At 44.5% G+C, this 22,790-nt stretch overlaps 3 protein-coding genes across 3 annotated transcripts in view; 1 reads left to right on the top strand and 2 right to left on the bottom strand.

Annotated features, from left to right (window-relative positions):
* Nucleotides 1-1,031, bottom strand: part of LOC134456966 (calcium homeostasis modulator protein 1) — a 6,955-nt gene extending 5,924 nt beyond the window's left edge. Inside the window, exons 1-2 of the mRNA XM_063208653.1 lie at nucleotides 847-1,031; nucleotides 1-164 (exon numbers count right to left, since the gene is read on the bottom strand). The exon at nucleotides 1-164 is cut by the window's left edge and continues 212 nt beyond it. Of these exons, the coding sequence (XP_063064723.1) occupies nucleotides 1-164; nucleotides 847-1,031 (349 nt within the window). The remainder of the gene's footprint in view (nucleotides 165-846) is intronic.
* Nucleotides 1,032-7,091: 6,060 nt separating this feature from the next.
* On the top strand, nucleotides 7,092-12,276 carry LOC134461147 (inositol 1,4,5-trisphosphate receptor-interacting protein). Its single transcript, XM_063213942.1, has 2 exons — nucleotides 7,092-7,219; nucleotides 9,227-12,276. The coding sequence occupies exon 2, from the start codon at nucleotides 9,241-9,243 to the stop codon at nucleotides 11,929-11,931; it is 2,691 nt and encodes an 896-aa protein (XP_063070012.1). The 5' UTR covers nucleotides 7,092-7,219; nucleotides 9,227-9,240; the 3' UTR covers nucleotides 11,932-12,276.
* A 3,399-nt stretch (nucleotides 12,277-15,675) lies between these two features.
* zp3c (zona pellucida glycoprotein 3c) lies at nucleotides 15,676-22,451 on the bottom strand. Its single transcript, XM_063200068.1, has 8 exons — nucleotides 21,574-22,451; nucleotides 20,820-20,935; nucleotides 20,312-20,415; nucleotides 18,063-18,276; nucleotides 17,409-17,535; nucleotides 17,053-17,141; nucleotides 16,761-16,834; nucleotides 15,676-15,902 (listed from the first exon to the last, which is right to left on the bottom strand). The coding sequence occupies exons 1-8, from the start codon at nucleotides 22,336-22,338 to the stop codon at nucleotides 15,715-15,717; spliced, it is 1,677 nt and encodes a 558-aa protein (XP_063056138.1). The 5' UTR covers nucleotides 22,339-22,451; the 3' UTR covers nucleotides 15,676-15,714.
* Nucleotides 22,452-22,790: the final 339 nt, after the last annotated feature.

Genomic DNA, 22,790 nt, shown 5'->3' with positions numbered 1-22,790 from the left:
TGACCGAGATCCAGACTATGGGGGCGATGAGCGAGCGCTGCGAGATGGAGGTGAACATGTAGCGCAGCACCGTGGGGTCCTTGCCCCTCTTGCCCAGCGGGCGGCGCCACTCCTCAGCCAGCATGGAGACGTTGTTGTTGAGCACGAAGCCCAGCATGAAGAACCTAGTTGTGGTGGAGAAACAACTTCAACTTCTACTCAGTGTTGCCAGATTGGGTGGTTACCCGCCCAATTGGGCGGCTTGGGATAGCCGTCTGCGGGTAAAAGTGGGAAAAATTGACTGATTGATTGTTTTAGGCCCATAGAAACCAATGCAATTTGTTGAAATTGTGTGGAATTTAGCGTCTCCAGACGTTTTTTGAGCACCTTTTGGACGGGATTTGATCAGACACATCTGGCAACACTGCTTCTACTCAAGTTATGATTTTGATATAGGACTTGCACTTCTAATCCAGTATGTTAACTCCTTTGCGCAGACTCAGCCTATGTTATAACCTTACTGTCACCAAAATTGTTATCGCCATGTCTTAATCTGGCTCTCAGTAATGCAAAGCTATGATGTAGTTGAGTATTTTCAGCAAATAGTGAATACTAGGCCCGCCGATGAACCCATCTGCACAAAGAGGCTAAGCCAGTAAGACATGGCCCCTGTTGTGAATTAGCTGTTACCAGAATGGCAATGCCCAAGTCATAGTGTATCACTTAAGGGCCTGTGCACTGTCATAGTGGTGTACTACTATGATAGCATTTTTTTGGTGACGATTACAGTTGGTGAAACAGTGTGTGTTAAGGGGCTACAGAGCACAGCCTAACAGTCTGAAATTAAAAAAAAAATCTTCTACGAACCAGATGGGGGGCACCACCATGACCCCGACCCCGTAGGCGTAGTTGTACTCTGGCATGCAGGGGCAGGTGAACTCGAAGGCGGAGTACAGCTGGGCGGCGGCCAGGGCCATGATGCCACAGATGCCGTTCATGAAGGACTCCTGATTGGACTGCAGGAACTGGAACATCATACGGAACTTGTCCATCTTGACGGCTGATTGGTTGGGTCTTTTGTTTTACAGGCGGAGTGAGAGAGGCCGACAAGAACACTGGTTTCTCTAGTGGTTGTGTCGTGTTCTGCAGAGTTCTTGACCTATGGAGTAGAAGAGAGGGTGGGGGGGGGAGTTCTGTTAGCTATATGGACCCTGGTTGGACATGCGAAACTTGTCCATCCTGAAGGCTGATTGGTTGGGTTTTTTGTTTTACAGGCGGAGAGTTACCTGGAATGAGAGAGAGTGAGAGTGGTCAAGGTCGACAAGAACAACGATTTCTCTAGTGAGTGGCTGTATTTAAAAGTCAAGGATCCTGGTCTTGCTAGGACGTAAAACGCCCAGTGATTGGATACTCTTTGGTGAACTCCGCGGAGTATCCAATCACTGGGCGTTTCACGTCCTAGCAAGGCCAGGATCCTTGACTTCGAGATACAGACATTGTGTTGTGTTCTGGGGAGTTCTTGACCTATAGAGGAGAAGAGAGGGGGAGAGGAAGTACTGTTAACTATATGGACTCCTGATTGGACAGCAGGGACTGGAACATCATGCGGAATTTGTCCATCTCGAAGGCTGATTGGTTGGGTTTTTTGTTTTACAGGCTTAGAGTTATTACGACCTGGAATGAGCAGAGTTGTGTTAAAGGGGCACAATGTAGGACTACGTAGTTTGCGCGGTGCCCGTGGCATGCCTGCATCAAAATCTAAGGTTGCTGTGAGAATGTTTTTCATCACAGAATGCCAGCAGTTGACACAAATGTGAATATGCCCATCTTGAAGGCTAATTGGTTGGGTTATGTTTTACAGGCGGAGAGTTACCTGGAATGAGAGAGAGTGAGAGTGGTTGAGGTAGACAAGAATATTGATTTCCGTAGCGGGTGTGTCGTGTTCTGCGGAGGTCTTGACCTGTAGAGGAGAAGAGGGGGAGAGAAAGTATTGTTAGCTATGTGAACCCTGGTTGTGCTGCACAACAAGCAGCAGGAACTGGAAGATCATGCTGAACTTGTCCATCTCGAACGCTGATTGGTTGGGTTATGTTTCACAGGCGGAGAGTTACCTGAAATGAGAGAAAGTACTGTTAGTTATATGGACTCCTGATTGGACTGCAGGGAACTGGAACAACGTGGAACTTGTCCATCTCGAAGGCGGGTTGGTAGTGTCTTGCACAGGCCTAGTGGTTCTGTAGGGTTTCCCTAGAGCAGTGTTTCTCAAAGAGGGGTGGGCGTCAGGTATTATTTTCTTTTATAATCATTTTCCATAATTTACTTTTTCATTCATTCATTCATTCATTCATTCATTCATTCATTCATTCATTCCTTCATTCATTCCTTCATTCATTCATTCATTCCTTCATTCATTCATTCACATAGGCCTATTTATCTATTTAGGCCCTGGTGACATTATAGGGTTCTCTTTTACAGTCCTAGTGCAATCTGGAACTGAAATGTGGGATAGAGGGGATGGTAAAATACTTTTCCATGGGAGTATGCTTCCTAGAGTGGTTAAGCTGTATGGTGTTACAGGTCTTCCTCTGTCCCATGCAATAGTAGCCTTTTTGACACAACAATGATTGGGATGAATGAGAAGTACACACAGCCCAACTCTGAAGAAGAACATTGAAACGCTTGGCAAAGTTTAAGCTGCACCTGAGCTCCAGCTCCTTCCTCATGTAGAAAATCACATTCATGTTGACTAATACGAAAGGCAGAGAGAAAGAGGCAGAGTCAATGGATACAAATTCGGTGTTGATGAGAGCATAAGATCAAGACAAATTATATCTTGATCTAGTTTCTGTCCTTTCAGAGTCAGTTACCGCCTGGGAAAAGACAGTTACAGACTCAGTTATAGGATCATTAAATCTTACTAAGTCTATACTGCATAGTGCAGAGTAAGTGCTGTACATTGACTTTCTGATCAAATGAAAAAAGTTCCAGTCCGTGTCAGGTGTTTTTGATGCATGACCACAAGCTTCTGCAGGGCAATGTGTTTTCCCCATACACAATTACATAATATATGAGTCAGCATTTTCAAGCAGGCCTCAAAAGTTAAATAAGTCAAAGCAGACAAACTCTCAGTCTTTTGAACCTTTTTTTTCATCATCACTTGATCTTTGAGCTTATGAAATGCACAAATCAGTGGCGTGCACAAACATTTTGGGGGGCAGGTGCTCGAGGCTGGGAAGGGCATGTGCAACTTCCAGCTGCCTCACTAAGGCTATAGAGCAGGGCTATTCAATTGGCGGCCTGAGGGCCACATGCGGCCCAGATGCAGTCCACATGAGGCCCAGGCGTGGCCCCAAACTGTGGCAGTATACTTTTCAGTTTTGATACTGCAGTATAACACCTGCTTTTCTGGTGAATCTCCTGCTTGTCTTTTACATCACATTAAGTGTGGTTAGGTTTTAGGTTAGAGGTCAAATTTTAAATTTATTTGTAGACAACTGATTTGAAGTGTCAATACCGTGTCGGTGATGTCTGAAAATGTGCGGCCCGACTTAAGTTCTTGGTTTCGAAATGTGGCCCACGTGAAGTAATAATTGAATAGCCCTGCTATAGAGGCTATCGGGACATTGTCGCACACTTTTGTCGTCAAGCATGTGTAGATGATAATGTCAACATGGCCCACAGTACATTGTGACAAAACACTTAAAATAATAATAAATATTATTATATATAATAATAATAATAAACACATTTTTATCAATAGGGCAAAGGGGCAGGTGCTTTAGCACTACCTCATCCCTATCTGTGCATGCCTATGGCGCAAATCCAGATATACCGTATCTGTCAGGAAACAAATGCGTTTTTCTTGTTTTGTTTTATTTCTCAAATATAAACAGATGGGCTGCTGTGGCGCTAAGCCCCCGACATATGGGCTTGCATGCCCAGGGGCTCCCAGGATTAGTGTTGCAGATGTACAGGTATGATAATTATCGTATTTGTACCATAATTTTGCCCATTTTGTCCTCTGTACGATAAAAAAATGTGATGTACGATAATTTCAGCGTTGTCATTCCGTTCATTTATATGCCTGGAAACAACAATTTGGGTCTTGTACGATAATTTCCTCAGAAAAAGCGCCCAAAAAAGATCATTTGCACCCAGGTTCGAGTCCGGCCTGGCTGGGTCATTTCCCAACCCTACCCCATCTCTCTCCACTCTGTCATCTCTATACTGTCCTATCAAGAAATAAAAGCCCATAAAAATACACTTAAAAATAAATAAAGAAATAAACAAATCAAGGCAAACAAATTTGTTCAAAATTCGAGTTCAACATTTTTGGAGCAGGCATCGAAAGTCGAAGCATGACTTCATCAAAGCAGACAAGCCCTATATTAACAAAGACTTTTTTGATCTTATGAAAAAAAACCTTTCACACATGATCTATCCAATACATTAATATATATATATATATACATTTAGAGTAACTTACTGTAGTATATTACTTTCTGCTGCAGATATTGGGTGATGTTTTTAGGCTGCTGGTGATGATTGCTGCAAGTTAGGAATGACGGCAAGTTAGGAGTGACAGTTTGCGTCAACTAGCCTGTGAGAGTCAGAGAGTTTGCAAATGAGTCAGCATTGTCAGCGTCTGAGTTTCTTTTTTTTTCAAAAGAGAGACTACCTTGCCCCTCCCTGTCCAAACACACACACACACACACACACACACACACACACACACACACACACACACACACACACACACACAGACACACACAAACACACACACACACACACACACACACACACACACACACACACACACACACACACACACACACACACACACACACACACACACACACACACACACACACAGCGTGATTGTTTCAATTGCTCTTTTCGTTTTCTCTATTAAGAAGAACATAATGATATATATTACACATATTTAATCCTCACACTTTTGTTTGATACCTTAATGCGGAAAAAAGATTACACTTTTGATGTCTTCCCCGTTTATTTACAGAGGAATAAAAGAACCCCATATTTACAAGCTGTAACCATAGCTACAGCATGAACGAAGTCGCTGAATTCATGCAAACTCGCTCCCTTGCCACATTCAAATGAAATATTTAAAGCACCTGCTGCCGCAAGCACGCCGAAAAGCTTGAAGGAATCTGAATCCAAATAAAGTCATTAGGAAGAGCATCACGAACGGGCAAAAACTAATCTGACTCTATTGTTGTTACAGTGTGTGTGTGTGTGTGTGTGTGTGTGTGTGTGTGTGTGTGTGTGTGTGTGTGTGTGTGTGTGTGTGTGTGTGTGTGTGTGTGTGTGTGTGTGTGTGTGTGTGTGTGTGTGTGTGTGTGTGTGTGAGAGAGAGAGAGAGAGAGTATTACTGTTGTTACAGTTTGTGTGTGTGTGTGTGTGTGTGTGTGTGTGTGTGTGTGTGTGTGTGTGTGTGTGTGTGTGTGTGTGTGTGTGTGTGTGTGTGTGTGTGTGTGTGTGTGTGTGTGTGTGTGTGTGTGTGTGTGTGTGTGAGAGAGAGAGAGATCAAACAAAGCCAATGAATAAAACACTTGCCTGGTGGACTGACCAGTGAATTGTTTGACAGTGCAGCATGAAAGACTGTGCACCTGCCTGCCTGTGTGTGTGTGTGTGTGTGTGTGTGTGTGTGTGTGTGTGTGTGTGTGTGTGTGTGTGTGTGTGTGTGTGTGTGTGTGTGTGTGAGTGTGAGTGTGTGTGTGTGTGTGTGTGTGTGTGTGTGTGTGTGTGTGTGTGTGTGTGTGTGTGCAGGGCCGCTGGCAGCTTTTGCTGGGCCCAGGGCAAATTCATCTGAATGTAATGAAAACCCAATTCTGGGCCCCCTCTCTCCCTGGGCCTGAGACAAGTGACCCCTTTGTCCCCCTTGTCAGCTTCCCTGTGTGTGTGTGTGTGTGTGTGTGTGTGTGTGTGTGTGTGTGTGTGTGTGTGTGTGTGTGTGTGTAAATGTCTCTTTGAGAGTGACAGAGAGAGAGAGAGAGAGAGAGAGAGAGAGAGAGAGAGAGAGAGAGAGAGAGAGAGAGAGAGAGAGAGAGAGAGAGAGTCATATTGCGCACCACAAAAAAAACCCAGTTACCATCACAAGAGATTCAACAATAGCAAAACCACACATTATACTTTGTACTGGCAAGCTCCCATTTGGGGCCTATGCTACAAAGCTGGTTCAGGAGTAAGCCAGGTTAAGTTAAGAGGTAAATCACCTAATAGAAGAGCCTCTGTGGACTTCGAGAGCCCCCAATAAGGACTCCAGGCTCTTCTATTAGGTGATTTACCTCTTAACTTAACCTGGTTTACTCCTGAACCAGCTGTGTAGTTAGTATAGGCCCCTGTTCTCAAAGCTCCATATCTACCATTTACTTGGTTGCTAATCATACAGATGAATGCCTGAATTTATGCACTATAACGAAAACCAAATTGACTGACTGCCCGATGAAGGAGAAACAAATCAGTTGCACCACTTCACAGTGTCGCTTCATGTATGTGTCATTTCATTCTCTAGCCGCGTTTGGCTGCAGCCATAGTAACCATGGCGTCCTGTCGATATGAGCTACTGTATACCCATCGAGCTGGGCTACCAAGCCAGTACAACAAGACAATATAGTTAGTTAGGGGTTAGTGTTAGGGTTTGCGTCTAGGTCAGTTTTTTTTTAACCAATGCCCCCTTGACCTCACCATAGGCCTGCTAACGCCCCTTGACCCCATCATAAGCCTGCCAACACCCCCTTGACCTCATCATAAGCCTGCCAACGCCCCCTTGACCTCACCATAAGCCTCCCAACAGCCTACTGGTAGCTCATCTTGACACAAAGTGCAGCACATCTTGACCACCACCACAACTATGGGTTTAAAAAAAAACCCTCTCACGCGCACACACACAAAAAAGTTACACCCGTACTGCAAGCACTGAGTGACACAAAGAGACAGTGTGGCTTCCTCTGGGGCTGAGAAGACGGAGAAAAAAAAGAGAAAGAAAAAAAAAAGAAGCGCGCTATTCTGACACAGGAAGTGTGTTGTCACGGCAAGCTTAAAAAGAGACAACCTGCATCCTTTACAGGAAGAAAGAGGTGGACAGTTTGTGTGTGTGTGTGTGTGATTAACTAACAGTCGTTCTGTCTATTTTGAACTTTCTCTGTCTTTTGCGTACCTGACTGTTTTGGAATAATATGTCCTCTTGCTGAAGTCTGGTGCTGAAACTGTATAGTAGGTAAGTAGCATGTTAGAGTTTTGGACATGCTTTTGAGCAGTTTTTTTATGGTTGTGGAAGTTGCATCAGTTCAACCAGGAACTGAAGTGAAATGAATGAAATGCAATTTGATACGGAGAACGTTTTGTGCTATTGTGTCCAGGGTGCTAAATTAACTTTTTTCACCATCAGCCAAAATGGCTAGTAGATGATAATCTTACAGGACAAACACGCACTTACTAATGGGTCAAAGTGGCTTGTAAAGTTGGTCTTTTCTACCAGCCAAACAGAAATTTCACCAGCCTTTGGCCGGTTGGCTGGTGCTCATTTAGAACCCTGATTGTGTCTGTGTTGTAGGTGTCGGCCATTATCCTCATGTGACGTTTAACCGGGTGAACGAGGTTAAAATTCAAATGCATAATTGGTAGAATAGATGCTGCAGATAGACATTTTGTTGCATACCACGGCTGTTGAGTTTTGACATAGAGGTAAGCTCAAGAAAGACGCTTGGTGTCTAAACAGTGCTTCCTACGATGATTGAAAACGTGAATAGGTACCGAGAAGGAGTACCGAGCTCTATCAGTAGTCTATCACAATTTTACACGTCTATGTGTACCTTTAGTAGGTAAATGTGCCACATTTTCTAGCATTTCTCTAATCAGTATCAATAGCATAAATGTTTAAAATGTGCTTGCCCTTTGTGTGCATTGCCACGTGAATATTTCTCAAATGCTGTTATTATAAGCCAGTATACAGGGTGCACACACACTTTAGATCACTGTAAAGTGAGTGTATATGCGCTGAGGTGCAGTGTGCTAAGCGGTCACATTTGGGCTTGCATGCGCATGGGGACCCATGTTCGAGTTGGCCTGGGTTACTTCCCAGCCCTGCCCCATCCCTTTCTCCCTCTCATTTCATGTCAGACTTTCACTATCACTAAAGCCATACAAAAAACCCCAAAAAGAATAGGAGGTCACAAAAAATGTATTTTGATGCCTTTGACAGTTACATGGCATTTAAATAACACCTACTGTACTGTATAATCATTTAAAATGGGTGTACATTTTTGGGACACCTTCTCTGTACAGTAGTTATAGTAAATAGATTGCAGCTGTGCTTTCCGTTATCAGAATCACAGTGGAGGTTGGTGGGTACCTTGCCTTACTGTACATGAAGAGTTCAGATGCAAAAGCCCCTAAGTGCCTTTTCAGAAAATAATCTTAATTCATTTTTATTTAATACAAAGCTATCAAAATTGCATATTTTTTATGTTATTTATGTAATATAACTATTTATATGTATTATCAAGTACATGAATGTAAACCAAACCAACAATGGGGTGCTCTAAAAATATAGAAGTGCAGGTCTTCAGAAATGGAGTTAGGGGGTTTGCATCTGAACTCTTCACATGGAGTCTTTTATGGGGACAGAATTTAGGGAGATGGTCCTTGATTGATTGGATGGTTAACAATGTAGGAGAAGGTCTAACGCTCAGGTGTATAACTCAAGGGGGCCAAACGCGGCACACAAAGTCATTTGAGGTGGCCCGCAACATCATTTCAGTAGTTGGACCACATACACCATTACAATATAGAAAATATGACTTAAAAGCAAAATTTTGTGCATCACAAGAACTACGAGTGGGCCCATGCTAGTGCAACAGACACTTCTACTACACTGACTAGTACATGTATGTGATGGGAATGAGTATTTCTGTTTTCTGCCTGTCATGTGTGTACAAGCAAAATTTCACAGCATTTAAAAAAATATATTAAATGTGGCATACAACTTTATCCCAGATCGTGTGTTTTGGCCCAGGATAAATTTGAGTTTGACTCTAATGTGTGAGGTAGGAATGCTTACCATTGTCAGAATAGCACTTTAATGTAGTCGTCTGTATCTTCACTGACTAAACTACAACAGGTACCCTGTAGTGCTAAAAAGCAACGTAGCAGTGTGTGAATGGTATGCAATATGCACTGTGAGCTGTAAGCCATTCTCCTAAAACCCTGTCCTTCTCCTTTGCAGGAAATTGTAGAGGGATGCCGGACGGTCTTCTGCGCGTGTTTGTGTTGGTGGCAGGCCTGCTCCTCCCTAAGGAGCACACGGACATTCTGGAACACAGTGATGACCTCACAATGGGAATGCAGGAACGCGAAGGGGTGCTGCAGAGGGAGCGAGATAGGCTCGAGCACGAGCTGGTGCATCATCAGGACCAGAAAACCGATGATTTCCCCCAACCATTGGATCCGAACATGGAACTGAACATTACAGATCAGTCTGGGCATGACATGCAGCACACAGTGGATACAGCAAGCTTTTCAGCAGAACCTGAGGAGGGGAAAGAGACTGAGGAAGAGACGAACAGAGAGTTGGAGTCTGCAGACCAGGACATTTCACAAGGGGAAGATACTCTCCAGCTCAAAGAAGAGCAGTCTGAGCCTGCAGCCCAGGACGTTTCCCAAGGGGAAGACACTCTTCAGCTGAAGGAGGAGGAGCCAGCAGTGGGTGTCATTGAGGAGGAGGTGGAGGAGGGTGACCATCAGTCTAGTAAGCCTGAAGACCACGACTTTTCGCAGGAAGCTTCACCACTTGAGGAAGAGGAGGATACATTAGAAAGTCTGAGTGAGGAAGAGGATGGGTCATCAGTGAGTCTTGGTAAGGAAGAAGAGGAGGAAAAGGAGGAGGAAATGACTGAACAGTCTAGTAAGCCAGAAGACCAGAACGTTTCCCAAAGAGCTCAACAGCATGAAGAAGAGGGGGACCCACTAGATGGTCTCAGTGATCAGCTCCCACCTCAGGAGGAAGTGACTTCATCAGACCATCAGGGCCCTGTAACAGCTGAGGTGTCAACGGCAGCAATTGCAGAGGAGGAATATGACAACACGGTCAAAACTATACCCCCTGACTATGTAGTGAAAGAGCAACCACCTCACAATGACTTGCATCCTGAGGTGAATGAACTTTTTGACAATGTGGAGGCACCAGCAGTAGAGGGCAATGAGCAACCATTTCACCATGGTGGCAAAGAGTTCAAGGTCAACGCAGAACATGAACATGAACATTCTCATGATGTAGAGACACAGGAGAACGTGGTAGTTAATGATGACAGTGGAAAGCAGAAACATATGACACGACCAAGCATCAAGTCAAAACAGCAAACACCCTCAGGTAGTGATTACATGTGGTATCTCTACAATGCCTACTCTGTCATCTCTATTATCTGCCTCATTGTCGGATATCTACGTCCTCGCGCTTCACGGGATCAGGAAGTGGCCAGAGAAGCTCCCTCAAAACAACAACATGCCCTTCTCCTCTGTGACCCCAAGGTCACAAACCCCATCCCCATCCCAGCCAAGATCCATGTCCCAGATCAGGCCACTCTCACTGGCTTCTATGAACGCTACGTCCGTGTCCCGCCCAACGAGAGCCAGAGGGTGCAGGAGTTCGTCGAAGGGTTCGCGGACGACCTGCTCGCAGTCATGAGGGAAACGTCCGGCGGCGGTACGGGGGCAGAGGAAGGAGACCTGGAAGTGGAGGACTTTGTGGAGGTGGGCAGCCTTTACGAGTCCTGGGCGGCCGGAAGGCCCTTGACCTGTGACCTCTGGGTGACCTTGACCCCTCGCAGGCCGTACAGCTTTCAGGTGGAGCCTCTGTCGACGGAAAAGCGGAAGAAAGGTGGCAGGAAGGGAGCATCCTCCATTGACCTTGACCTTCTTAATGGCTACTACAGGAGAGTGAGGGTGCTGAAAGGGGGACGGGGAAGTGTGACAAACGGATGTCCGTGCAGTCAGACTGGTAGCGACAACGACATAATGTGTCTGCTCCACACAAACGACCAGAGGGAGGATGAAAAGGAAGCAGTCGCAGTCGACGCCATCAACGGGCCACTTTGCTGCGACGACACCCCTTACCTGTCCAGAGTCGCCGTAGCCAAGTGGTTCCGGTCGGCCGTTCGGAACGCATGGGAGCAGACGTCACACAAGTATGAGCTGGAGCTGTCGTTCCAAAGCTGGGAATCTCTGTCGGTGATGAGGGTTCGCTTCCGTTCCGGCAAGGCGATCCATTTCACCCTCACGCCTGTGGTGCGGATTAAAGACACAGACGTTTGTTTGGTGTCCTGCCTGGGCCCAAAGAAGGAACCGGACAGTGCGCCGGATGCCCAGTGGCCCGTCTCGTTCGCCCGCTACGAGAGGAGCCTGCTGAGGTACCTCGGAAAACGCCTTCCGCAAAACGCCTGCCACCTCCGCTGCCTGCAGACCCTGTCCTTCCTGAACAAGAAACAGACGGAGCTGTCGGGCCTCTCAGGCCTCTCTAGCCACCACCTGAAGACCGTCCTGCTCCACCTGCTGCTGCAGACACACCAGCAGCAGCAGCCTGCAGCAATGGGGGGTTGGGGCTCGGAGCACTTCGCCGAAAGGCTGCGTGAGGCGTTGGACTTCCTCAAGACGAGCCTCCAGAACAGGTGGCTTGGTCACACGCTCGTCGGCAACCCTCTGGTTCCCCCAGAGGTCGGGCTTCCGGCACACTGGGGTCGGTCAGAGCCCCTGAATGTGCTACGGCCCCTCTTGATGAGTCAAGGTCAGGGTCAAGGTCAGGGTCATTATCATCAACAGCAGCATCACTATGCCAAGATGGGGAAGCACCTTGAGGAGATGCTGAAGAACATGCCTGTGCTGATAAAGGAGTACATGGACCAAGGCGGAAAGTCAAGGGTTGAGCCCAGCTCATAAAACGAAATGTGATAAAGATGTAAATAATAATAATAATAGAGCTGGTTAGGGTTTTGCAGAAGATAGATGATAAAAACAGAAAACATTCAGCATTTGCTCTTTGTTTAAGATATGTGGAAGTATTCTTAGTTGAACCTTGGAGGTCAACCGGAGGTTGTCAATAGGATTTTGAGGTATTCCCAGTTTGACCTTGGTGGTCAACTAGAATTCACTGAGGTCATCAGTAGGATACCTCCATGCATTGAATGAAAATGTGGGTATTTTAGGAGCTAAATGTGATATAGATATAAATAGATATATATATAAAAATGTGACAGTGCAGCACCTTGACTCTATGTAATGCAGTTAAAGGGGTATGCCACTATTTTGGGGCTTAATACAGTTAAATGCTATGCTATGCTACACGGATCCATTGACTTTCACTAGCTTAGCGACATATTCCCTCTTTTAACTTGTCTTAAAGCAAGACTTTGCATGAAAAATAAGACACTTTACCACCTTTATAAACCTTGGCCAACGATTTTAACTGTATTAAGCCCCAAAATAGTGGCATACCCCTTTAAGAGCAAATGCTGAAAGTGTCATGCTTTTATTCCCTTGTGCACAATTCCTTTGTATGTAGGGCCTTAACAGCTCCGCCATAAGACTGACAAGAGCTGTGAACAGTAAAATAGCCTACTTAAAGGTGTACTGTGTAATATTTTCAGTAGCTTTTTTTCCAGAATTCATGCTGCCCATTCACTAATATTACCTTTTTCATGTAAACATCCATCTAACCCAGTGTTTCTCAACAGGGGTGCCGGGGCACCCTGGGGTGCCGTGGGCCCCCCTCAGGGGTGCCACGGAAACGTGGCTGATAAATAAATTATGTAATATAATACATATTTGTCTAAATTGATAAGTCACTGCTAGTCAGTGGAATCTTTCATCTGCCATTTAGGCACAATAAAGTAAATATAGGTCGCCCCAGTCAGCTGCAACTTTGAACATAGGTCGTGTGATACTTTTGTGTTACTTTTCTAAGCTTTTGTGGTATCGGATGCGATGCCATGTTACGGCTTGTTGGTTTGGGGTGCCTTGAAATGTTTCATGAATTGAAAGGGTGCCTCGCCTAAAAAAAGGTTGAGAAACACTGGTCTAAGCAATCTAAGCAATCATTATTATGACTCGGAATGTTAGACTTTTCACACATGGAAAGATGGATCTTCTCCATGCCATTTTGAACTTCCTGAAAAGCTGCAAAACTTATACGTTGATCATACTAGTAATCATTAGTTTATTATTTTGTAAACTGAAAACATGAAAATATCAACATTGTCAATAGGCATCACTGTTTCAATGAGCAGCAGCATAGTTGCTATATCTACTCTATACCTACACAATGCACCTTTAAAGGTCAGTATTAGTATCACACAGCAGCATGGGCATATGTGTGGGACCGTGGCCAGAATCGGCGCTGCAGCCAGATTGAAAACACTTCCAAGGTTTGTTCTCCCTCTAGAGGCCAGAGATGAAACACAGCAAGACATAAACAGAAATGTCAGATTCCCCATGAAGTGTTTGAAATGTGAATATTCTGGCTGTACTGTATTGGTGTCCGTGAAATCAGTATTTAAACACTGAGGCTGTTTCACATGTTTTGTATCTGTGTTTGGGGTCACTGAAGAGCCTGTAAATGAGGACAAAGCACATTTAAGGACAGCTAACGTGTAATAAGAAACATGTGACCCAAACTTTAGTGCATTGCCTTAAGTCATGAATAGTAACTGATTTGAACTGTAAATAGTCTTTAAGAGTACATTGGTTTTATTTTGATGATTGGGTTTTTTTTGGACACTCAGGAAACAGAAGTGAATTCCAAGTATGTGTACACATGTATCAATTTATAAATCCAACCATTAAATTGACATTAGCCTCATTGTAGCCTATTGTCCCAGCAATTGCTATTGTCCCAGCTGCTCACACACTGAAAAGGTTTACTAAGGTTCATTTGGGAAGAGGTCTACATAAGGGTGCAAACCAGTGTAAACATGACTTGGCGGAGACATTGTTTATGACTGATGCCGTAAAGGGTCAGTCAGGTTTAAAAAAAAAAAAAATCCATAAACCAATGCATCGTGTTCCTGACGAGCCCCCTCTCACGCCTTTCGTAAAGTCTTCACGAAAATAATAGAGTAATTTTCGTGGTGCATTCACGTTATTGCCCGCCTTTCGTAAAGTCTTCACGAAAATAATAGATTAATTTTCACCCTGCCTATTCACTTGAATTGCCCCACTGCTGCTATGGTTATCCAAACGTCTGCAGGGGCGGGGAGGGGAGGGGGACAGAACACTGCTGATACACTCGGGACTCACTAATTCAACGCCCTTTCTGTACTTACGCCTTATGTCCCCTAAACCTAAACCTAAACCTAACCCTAACCCTAACCTTAACCCTACTTAACCCTAAACCTAACCCTAACCTTAACCCTAGCCTTAACCCTAACCTTGACCCTAAACCTAACCCTAAATTGCTTGTTTGAAATGTTTGATTACCATGTGACGGTAGGCTACCGAAAGGGCATCAAACTAGTGGGTCGCTAGGCAACAGTCGGGCAATTCAAGTGAATAGGCAGCGTGAAAATTAATCTATTATTTTCGTGAAGACTTTACGAAAGGCGGGAAATAATGTGAATGCACCACGAAAATTAATCTATTTTTTTCGTGAATACTTCACGAAATGAGTGAGATACGGTTGTCCTGACATGGGTCGTCATTATGACTTACACATTCGTGTGTAGACAAAGGCAGCATTCAGGGAATTTTGACCAGAATTTAAAAAAAATTTTTTTTAGAAAAGGTGTTAAGGTTTTGACTAAACCCCTCAAGAGCATTCAACACAAGTATACTGACCAAACCAACATTTTGATTCACTGTATATTGTGTGGAAAACTGATTCCTAAATGACCCCATTAACTCGCCAAGAGTATTTCTCAAATTCAAAAGGAGCCATCTAGGTTCCTGCCAGATGTCTGATCAAATCCAGCCCAAAAAGTTCTCAAAAACCACCAACATGCACTAGATTCCTCCCAATTGCATTGATTTCTATGGGCATAGAACTACAGAAAAAGAACGACAAATCGCCATTTTTCCCCCATTTTTACCCGCAGACTGCCATCCCAAGCGGGCAGGTAACCGCCCAATATGGCACTGTACATGACTGACATGGTACCCTTATGTTGACCACTAAAAGAGAATTCAGGGTTTTGTTCAAAGCAAAAATTGCTCTTGCTTGTTGGACCCTAAAAGAGTCAAAGGCCTTCAACACAAGTCATTTTTAAAGGGCTCCATTAACTCAAGGCACAACCAATTGAAGGCCAACATACGGTAACTTGTTCTGGCTATAGCGGGAAAGTTTTGGTTTTACTTTAAATCCAGCACACCCCTACCCTCACAATAATGAATGAAACCAGTTGCTTGGGTCCAGCAACCGCTGACCGTTAGATGAAGGCAACTTGTGTATTTGCAACACAAGCCAAGGTTTTGAGAAAAAAAAACAAAAAAACTATGGGTTCTAATTTTGTTTTATCCTGGCTGCGCGACAACAGCGCACAACTCAACCTCTGTTGGTCAAAAAAATAATAGCTCACGTGGTTGGCTGCCAGTGTCTTGCCCCTCCTCACGTGTTTATAAACACAGTGAACCCATGAATAGGGTCAATCATGAAAGCCATGACAACAAAAAGCCACAAGAGTGATTAAAACATTTTGAGTTTTTCCATGCAATATATTTATTTTATATTCATCAATTTCCGACCCAGTATTTCATAAATTCATCATAAGAGTCATCTGCGTCGATGTCGTCGGCTGCCTTAGCCATCTTGTCAGGCATGGCTGCCTTGTCAGGTACGGCTGCCGCCTTGGCCATCATCTCCGGCATGACCTCCTTGCCATCCTCATCCCACAGCAGGCTGGTCACCATCTTGTTTGCACCTGACGAAACAGTCAAAATGCAAGCACATCAGTACTTCCCTACAAAGGCAAAGTGCAGTAACTACACCAACATGCCTCCAAAGCCTTGTCATTAGGTCGGAGATTTTAATTACGGCAAATTTGACAAAGCAATGTCTCTAAAATGGGACACATTTGGACAATATAGCTTTGTCACAAGACAAAACTGTTAAGACCATTTTTACTTTCAACTCAATTTTGACAAATATGTAATTGTGACACTTCGCCTTTGTATGAGAGTAGCACATAACTGAAAGGAAATGGTAAAACTCTGCAACACTAGTCCATGCTCCTAAACAAAGTTTAACAACTGAAAAGTGCTAGACCTTAACCATTCCCTTTTGTAAACACACAAACCCACAGCCATTATTTAAGCATGTACAGGGTGGTACCACTCGTTTGGTGGCTTTACACACAATATCTAGGTAGAGAACACACCTAAACCCTAAGGTCCAGACACAGTGCAAGTACTTCACTTTGTCAAAACTCCACCCAGTTAGTCCAACGTGGCCCTTTAAAAAGGCACTTCCTGCAGGACAGCCATCAGGTCAGCGGAAAAGGGACCCACTAGTTTGACGCCCTCTCGGTACTTACGTGGTACATCACATGGTAATCAAACATTTCAAACAAGCAATTTAAGGTTAGGTTTAGGGTTAGGGTCGTATGACGTAAGCAATAAGTACCGAAAGGGCGTCGAATTAGTGAGTGCCCAGCGGAAAATGGTGGAAAAGTCCATAAGGGACAGAGGCAATTGCGGCCTACCACACAGTACATGTCTCTTGCACAAAATAGTAGGCCATGCAATTAGTTATGAACAATGCAGATGTATGCATGAGTCACCTGAGCCGTCAGAGGGACAGGAGGAAGTCGCACAGCAAGCGCACACATGGTTGGCACCACTCAACTCAGTCCACCTGCCAAGGACAACAAGGGAGGGATTTGGGGATTGAGGAAGATGTTAGGAGACCAGCACAAACCCAGGAAGTTTAAGTCTTAGAAGACGTTTCCACATAGCCAGATATTTTTTAATGTGGATATTTCTCCTTTTTGGTGGAAACACCATTGGAAACGTACTGCATGTAGACCAATGTGACTGGAAATTCTACTCATCATCAGGTTGGGTGCAACTTACATTTGTGTATTACTGTTGAAGGTGCATGACTTCGCACTAGGGGTGGGAGTAGAAGGTCCCAGGGCGATCTGACAGTGCATGTACAGTCTCTGCGTGGGGAACAACGACATTACAAGTGTAAGATGCTGAAGGGGGAAAAAAAGGCATTTTGAAACCAAAAACAGTTAATGCATAGTTTGCATATGCACTCTAGCATGAAATCTTAAGACCAATTGAATTTTTTTTTACCTATAACCTTGTTTTAAAAAAATCATATGTATGGCTTCAAAATGCTAAATAAAGGGACAAGAGGCAAAAGCTTTTGAGAAAAGTTCTCATCTAAAGAGAAAAAAACCTTCAGCATGAAGAGCCCTTACCCTCAGCCCACTTGGGAGAGTTTCAGAATCTCGGAAGACGAAGGCACCGACGGAAAACCTCAGCCTGCTCTGGTCTGGAGAGGGAATAAACCTGGAGCTGGAAATGGCCTTGCTGTCCTCCATACACCTGAGTGCACACCAGGAAATAAGATAAATGGTTTAATTGAGAGGGTTGCCAGATGTGACAAGACTTGAAGCTCAAAATACCTGGAGGCACTGGACCTCTACAAACTATGTGACCAAAAACAAACCCCTCCCAACGCAGTTTTGCTTCCCACTGATCATTACTACCAGCCCAACTGAGGGGAAAACTAGCCATTCTGGCAACCCCATACACTTCCCTTTCCCCACCCATTTGTGTCCCATAGCTCAAACCATTTGGCACAGAAACCCAAAATAAAAATAACCATGCCCCCCCTTTTCATGGATTATAAGGTAGATGCAAGTTTTTAATGTGTGGTTGATGCATGCGGATGTGCACAAATGTGGTTTATGTGTTCATAAGCTGATGAATGCGGAGGTGTGTAAATTCATGCGATTCAGTGTTGCCAGATGCACAGTACGATGTGTATTAATGAATGTGATGTGTACATCCTGCTAGGCAGCTTCATTTCCTATGGAATCAACTGTAATGCCAATTTGGACCGTGCATACCCATTCTGATTGATCACGGTGTATCTGGGCATCGAGTTGGGGTCACTGGCGGCGGTCATGTAACACTTGTTGACATAGACGCGGTCATTGCTGTACTCAGTTGTTTTCGATCGGAAGTTGGCACCACTTTGACCCCTTGGGGGCATCTTCACCTGGAAGAACATGGGCCTGCCGATGCTGAAGGCCTCACCAGGCGCCAGGGGATTCCATTGGTCTTGAAGAAACACACAAGAACACACTTCAGCATGGCATCATCAAATGGAATTTAGGGTAAAGATTGTGCACATCCTAGGAAAAGGCAGCCTTATTTTAGAGCAAGAGTCTGCACAATTAAACCATCCTTTTTTCTTTGCATCTTTATTCCATGGCAGGATGACAACAGTAGAAACCTCATCCCATCCTGCCATGGAATAAAGAAAAAGGGTATTTTTTAACTGCACACTATTCACTCTAAAATAAAAAGGTAATGCCATAATATAATACAGGGGTCCCCAAACCTTTTTCTCTGGGGGGCACATTATCATTCCTGACTGTGATCAGGGGCCGGGATCAATCATGTGGGCTGTGTAATAGGCCACTGCCTGTTATAGCCATAATTTCTAGCACAGTAATCGCCATTACACGCTGAAGAAGGGCTCTGCCCGAAACGTTTGTAGGCAAATAAACAGAGAGAAATCTGAAGAGTAACCTACTGCCCTTCGGTTCCTTCATTCATAATTTCTAGCACAAATTAGTTCATCATTACAAGTGATTTGCAAAAGAAGTGAGTGTGAACTTCACATGTTTTTCAATTTGAAATACCACAGGTATTCCTTTTAATTTCCAATAACCATGTAAAAATAGCAAGGAAAGGTTAGAAAAATATGGTGATTGACAGTTTAGGAGTGATACAATAGAAATGGTCTAGCCTGTTTATATTACAATGAGATGAGAAACTATAAAGACAAGAAACTTCTGGTGATTCACACTAAGTTAGTGAAAATTAAACTGTAGGAAGGCCTGTTGATAAACAAAATAAAATATTGAAAAAATATATTTTATCTTTTTTTTTTATCTGTGAGGATTGCTTCTTTGAGCCAGTTCAAATGGTGAGGTGCAGAGAGGTGGAGGGCCAGTCAAAGGGGCCTGGCGGGCCGCATCCGGCCCCCGGGCCTTAGTTTGGGGACCCCTGATATAATATGACATGACAAGGAGGACTTAGAATTAAGTGTGGAATTTAAACAAAATGTATTGCTCTGCATTCAGTCGCTTTCGGTAAAAGCACCAGCTAAGTGTAAATGTAATGTCGATGTAAGGGCTGGGACGATTAATCGACTATAAAAAAATTTCAGAAAGAATTCATAGTCGACAAATAGTTTTGTTTAATTCAGTGCTTTTTTAGTTACTTTTCTAATGCTTTATTACTTTACTGAAACCTAAAATTGCACTGCATATATGAATTGAACGTTATATCTCGCAGTAAATAAGCTACTATCTTGATTTAAAGCTCATTGTGAGCTCAGGGACCTAATTTTAACGGTTTCTTTTTTCCCCAATTTCCTTGAAGATTAAAGTGCTAGAGTACTTGAAAAATTAATGGTTTGACTAATCAACTATTCGAAAAAAAATAAAAGTTCGTTTAGGACAGCCCTAATGTTGAATGTCCCGGTTTCATTTGCTCAAACCAATTGATGTGATTAACCACGCCCTTTCAACCAGGTAAAGAAGCCAATTAGTGAAACCACCTGTTAAGGGCAGCAGAAATTTGGGGAGTGTTTCTAACCAAGTTAGCAACTCAGTTGCCCATGAGAGATTGCATTACAGTCAAGTTGCAACGTGGTTAGTAATAATGCCTTCAAGAAATGGGCTCCTGGCTGATCTGTTTACAATCCAATCAGGGGTGCATTTCTCAAAAAACATTAGCTACTTTTTTGTTTGCAATTCAATTTCCCATTGGCAACTACCCAAGTTGCTAACTGGCTAACAACTTCATATTTGAGAAACGAAGCACAGTTCTGTTGAGTATGGCACTGAATTGGCCCATCTTACTACCAGCCAGAATTGATGGTAAATTAATCATACTAGCCAAGCACACACTCGCTGATGGGTCAAAGTAGCTAGCAAGTCATCTTTTCCTGCCAAACTAAGATCATAGTCAACAGCATTTGGCCGGTTGACCAGTGTTAGTTTAGAGCTCTGCTCTTGAGTGACTCGAGTTATTATGGTACAGGGAAGAGCAGCACATATCAAACATGTGCAGACCTACTTACCATCGTGTAGAGTCAGCGTGATTCGGGATGCCTGGGCCAGACGAGTGAAAAGGGTGCCAGAGCGAGTGTCTGGATTGGGGCCGTAGGCGTACGCATTGAAATTCCTGCAAGCAATTGTTGATTTCAAGTCACTCTTTTTGCCTTCATGTTTGCCCGTATACCAGTGACTAAAGCCGGGTCAACAACCATGTACCCTTCTGAGCAGTGTGAAGATACAAGTAAAAAAGGAGTGTATGGCATCAGTTCAAAAAGGTGCCCTCTGCCTATTAAAACCTAAATAGTTCAGCCTCCGAAGCACATAACATGAAAAATCGGTGGCATTTAAAAGCTAGGACCCTCATCTTGCATTAGAATGTGTTAATTCAGCTCTCGTACCCACATTTTTTATTTTTAAAAAGCTCATCTCAAGAGCCTGAATGTGTAGCGCATGTCGCTCCAGGCGCCAAAGGTCAAACAATGTACACAGCATCAGGCTAAAATATATACATTTTAAAAACAGACAACTTACTTATAGTATTTGCAGTTTACGTCAACGCTGAAGGGCAGGTCTCGTAGGACGACTCCAGTGGAGGAGGGCGGATTGTAGGTCAGCTTGGAGGAATATGTGGAGAAGAGGTTCCCATCCTACAGCAGACACAAAACCCATATTGCCCAAGATTAGTTAAAACAAGCAAGTACCCTTACTTCACTCCCGTCAAGGACATTACATCTCCCACCACCACCTGTGCATGATTGACACATGAACAGAGTCAACGTGCAAACAGGCCTACATGTGTTTGAGAAGAACCACCATGGGCCTATACTACAAAGCTGGTTCAGGATAAGTTAAGGTTAAGTTAAGTCGTAAATCATCTAGTACAAGAGCTTTTCTTAAGAAAATGAGGACTCCAGGCTCTTCTATTAGATGATTTACCTGAACCAGCTTTGTAGTATAGGCCCCATGACACTTAGCACAAAACATAACTATTGCAGCACTTTATTGGGGGGGGGAGGGGGGGGATAAATGTATAAGCCTTTACAGAAAAGGTTTGGGTTTAGGCTACCAACAGGGCAGTGAGGAGAAGACTTAACAGTTGTGTCCAAAAGTTACTGGACACATTAGCTCAGTACAGGGGTGCATTTCTCGAAAGCGTAGTTGTTAGTCAGTTAGCAACTTGGGGTACTCGTCAATGGGAAATTGCATTGCCAACAAAGTAGCTGACGTAGTTAGCAACTATGGTTTCCAGAAATGCACCCCAGAGCGGCCAAAGCCAAAGCATTACCATGAATGTTCTGCTGCAGTTGTTCAGGTAGTAGAGAAAGTAGTAATGGTCTCCTCTGGCCTGGTTGACCGGGCACGGCCCAACCCTCAGGTACTGCCTTGCATTTTCCGGGTAGCTGAAAAGATCCTTCCTGATGCGGATGTAGATGCGGTCCAAGTGGCAAAGGGCGTCCACTTTGCCGTTCTGGGGCGGCGCCGGGTCGGTGGGGGTGGGGGGCAGAAGCTTCGGAATGACAGCCTCAGGAAGGTGCCTGGTGCCTTCCTCCGGCCTGAAGACGCCACTGCCGAGGGGGGACATGTCGATGCTGAACATCGGCAGATTCAGCAGCGTTGGATTTGAAAGGGAGCCGAAAGTGCCCCCTCCTGCTGAGGCGATCAAAGCTGGACCTTCGCTCTTGAAAGTGGGACCTTCTGCGGCGCTCTTGAAAGCGGGACCTTCCGCAGCAGCGGTCTTGAAGTTGGAATCTACAGACACCTCAGACCATCCAGCGCCAATGCCCTCCGACGCGCTGATCATGGCTTGCAGCTCTTCCCAAGTCGTATCGGGTTTGTCATCTGTGTCTGCTGCGATAGGCCTACTTTGCTGGGCTCCTTGCGTCTCCTCTGGTGTTGCCGAATACTCGACCTGGAAAGCATCCCGAGAGTACTCCACCGCCGTTGGGGTATACTCGTCTGACCCTAACAACGTGCCTACATACTCCACTGGGTAACCTTCAGTCCTGTAATTCAAACACAAGAGAAGCAGTAATGGCAGGCCTGATATCATTTTGAAGGCCAAATGTTTTCGTCAAACTACACCAGACGGAAGACCCAAGGCAGCAGGTGGTCTGTGAATGACTTTGTTGGTTTAAGTCTAACCCCTACGGACAGGACAGGCCTACAACTGCTAGCCTACTGTGTGAGTCTTATAAAGGAAGTGTTGATTGGTCGCACCTGTGACTAGGACACCAGGGCTGGATTGGCCACACCTGTAGCCATTTAGGCTACATCATCAGCCACAGCTACAGCCATTAGCATGATCTAATGAGCCTCAGGGCAGGACTGCAGTGGGCCAAAAAACCAAGCTGGGCATTTCCAGCCAAGATGGGTCCGCCAAGCATTTGAGAGAGACAACGGCGCCTTTGACAACATTTTAGTCATCTAACTCGGTGGTGCTCAAACTGTGGTACGCGTACTTGAGACATCTCTGGTGGTACTTGGAATGCCATTATGAACCTG

This window comes from Engraulis encrasicolus, chromosome 1, assembly GCF_034702125.1.
Source record: "Engraulis encrasicolus isolate BLACKSEA-1 chromosome 1, IST_EnEncr_1.0, whole genome shotgun sequence".
Classification (NCBI taxonomy): Eukaryota; Metazoa; Chordata; class Actinopteri; order Clupeiformes; family Engraulidae; genus Engraulis; species Engraulis encrasicolus.
This window is presented reverse-complemented; position numbering and strand designations above follow the sequence as displayed.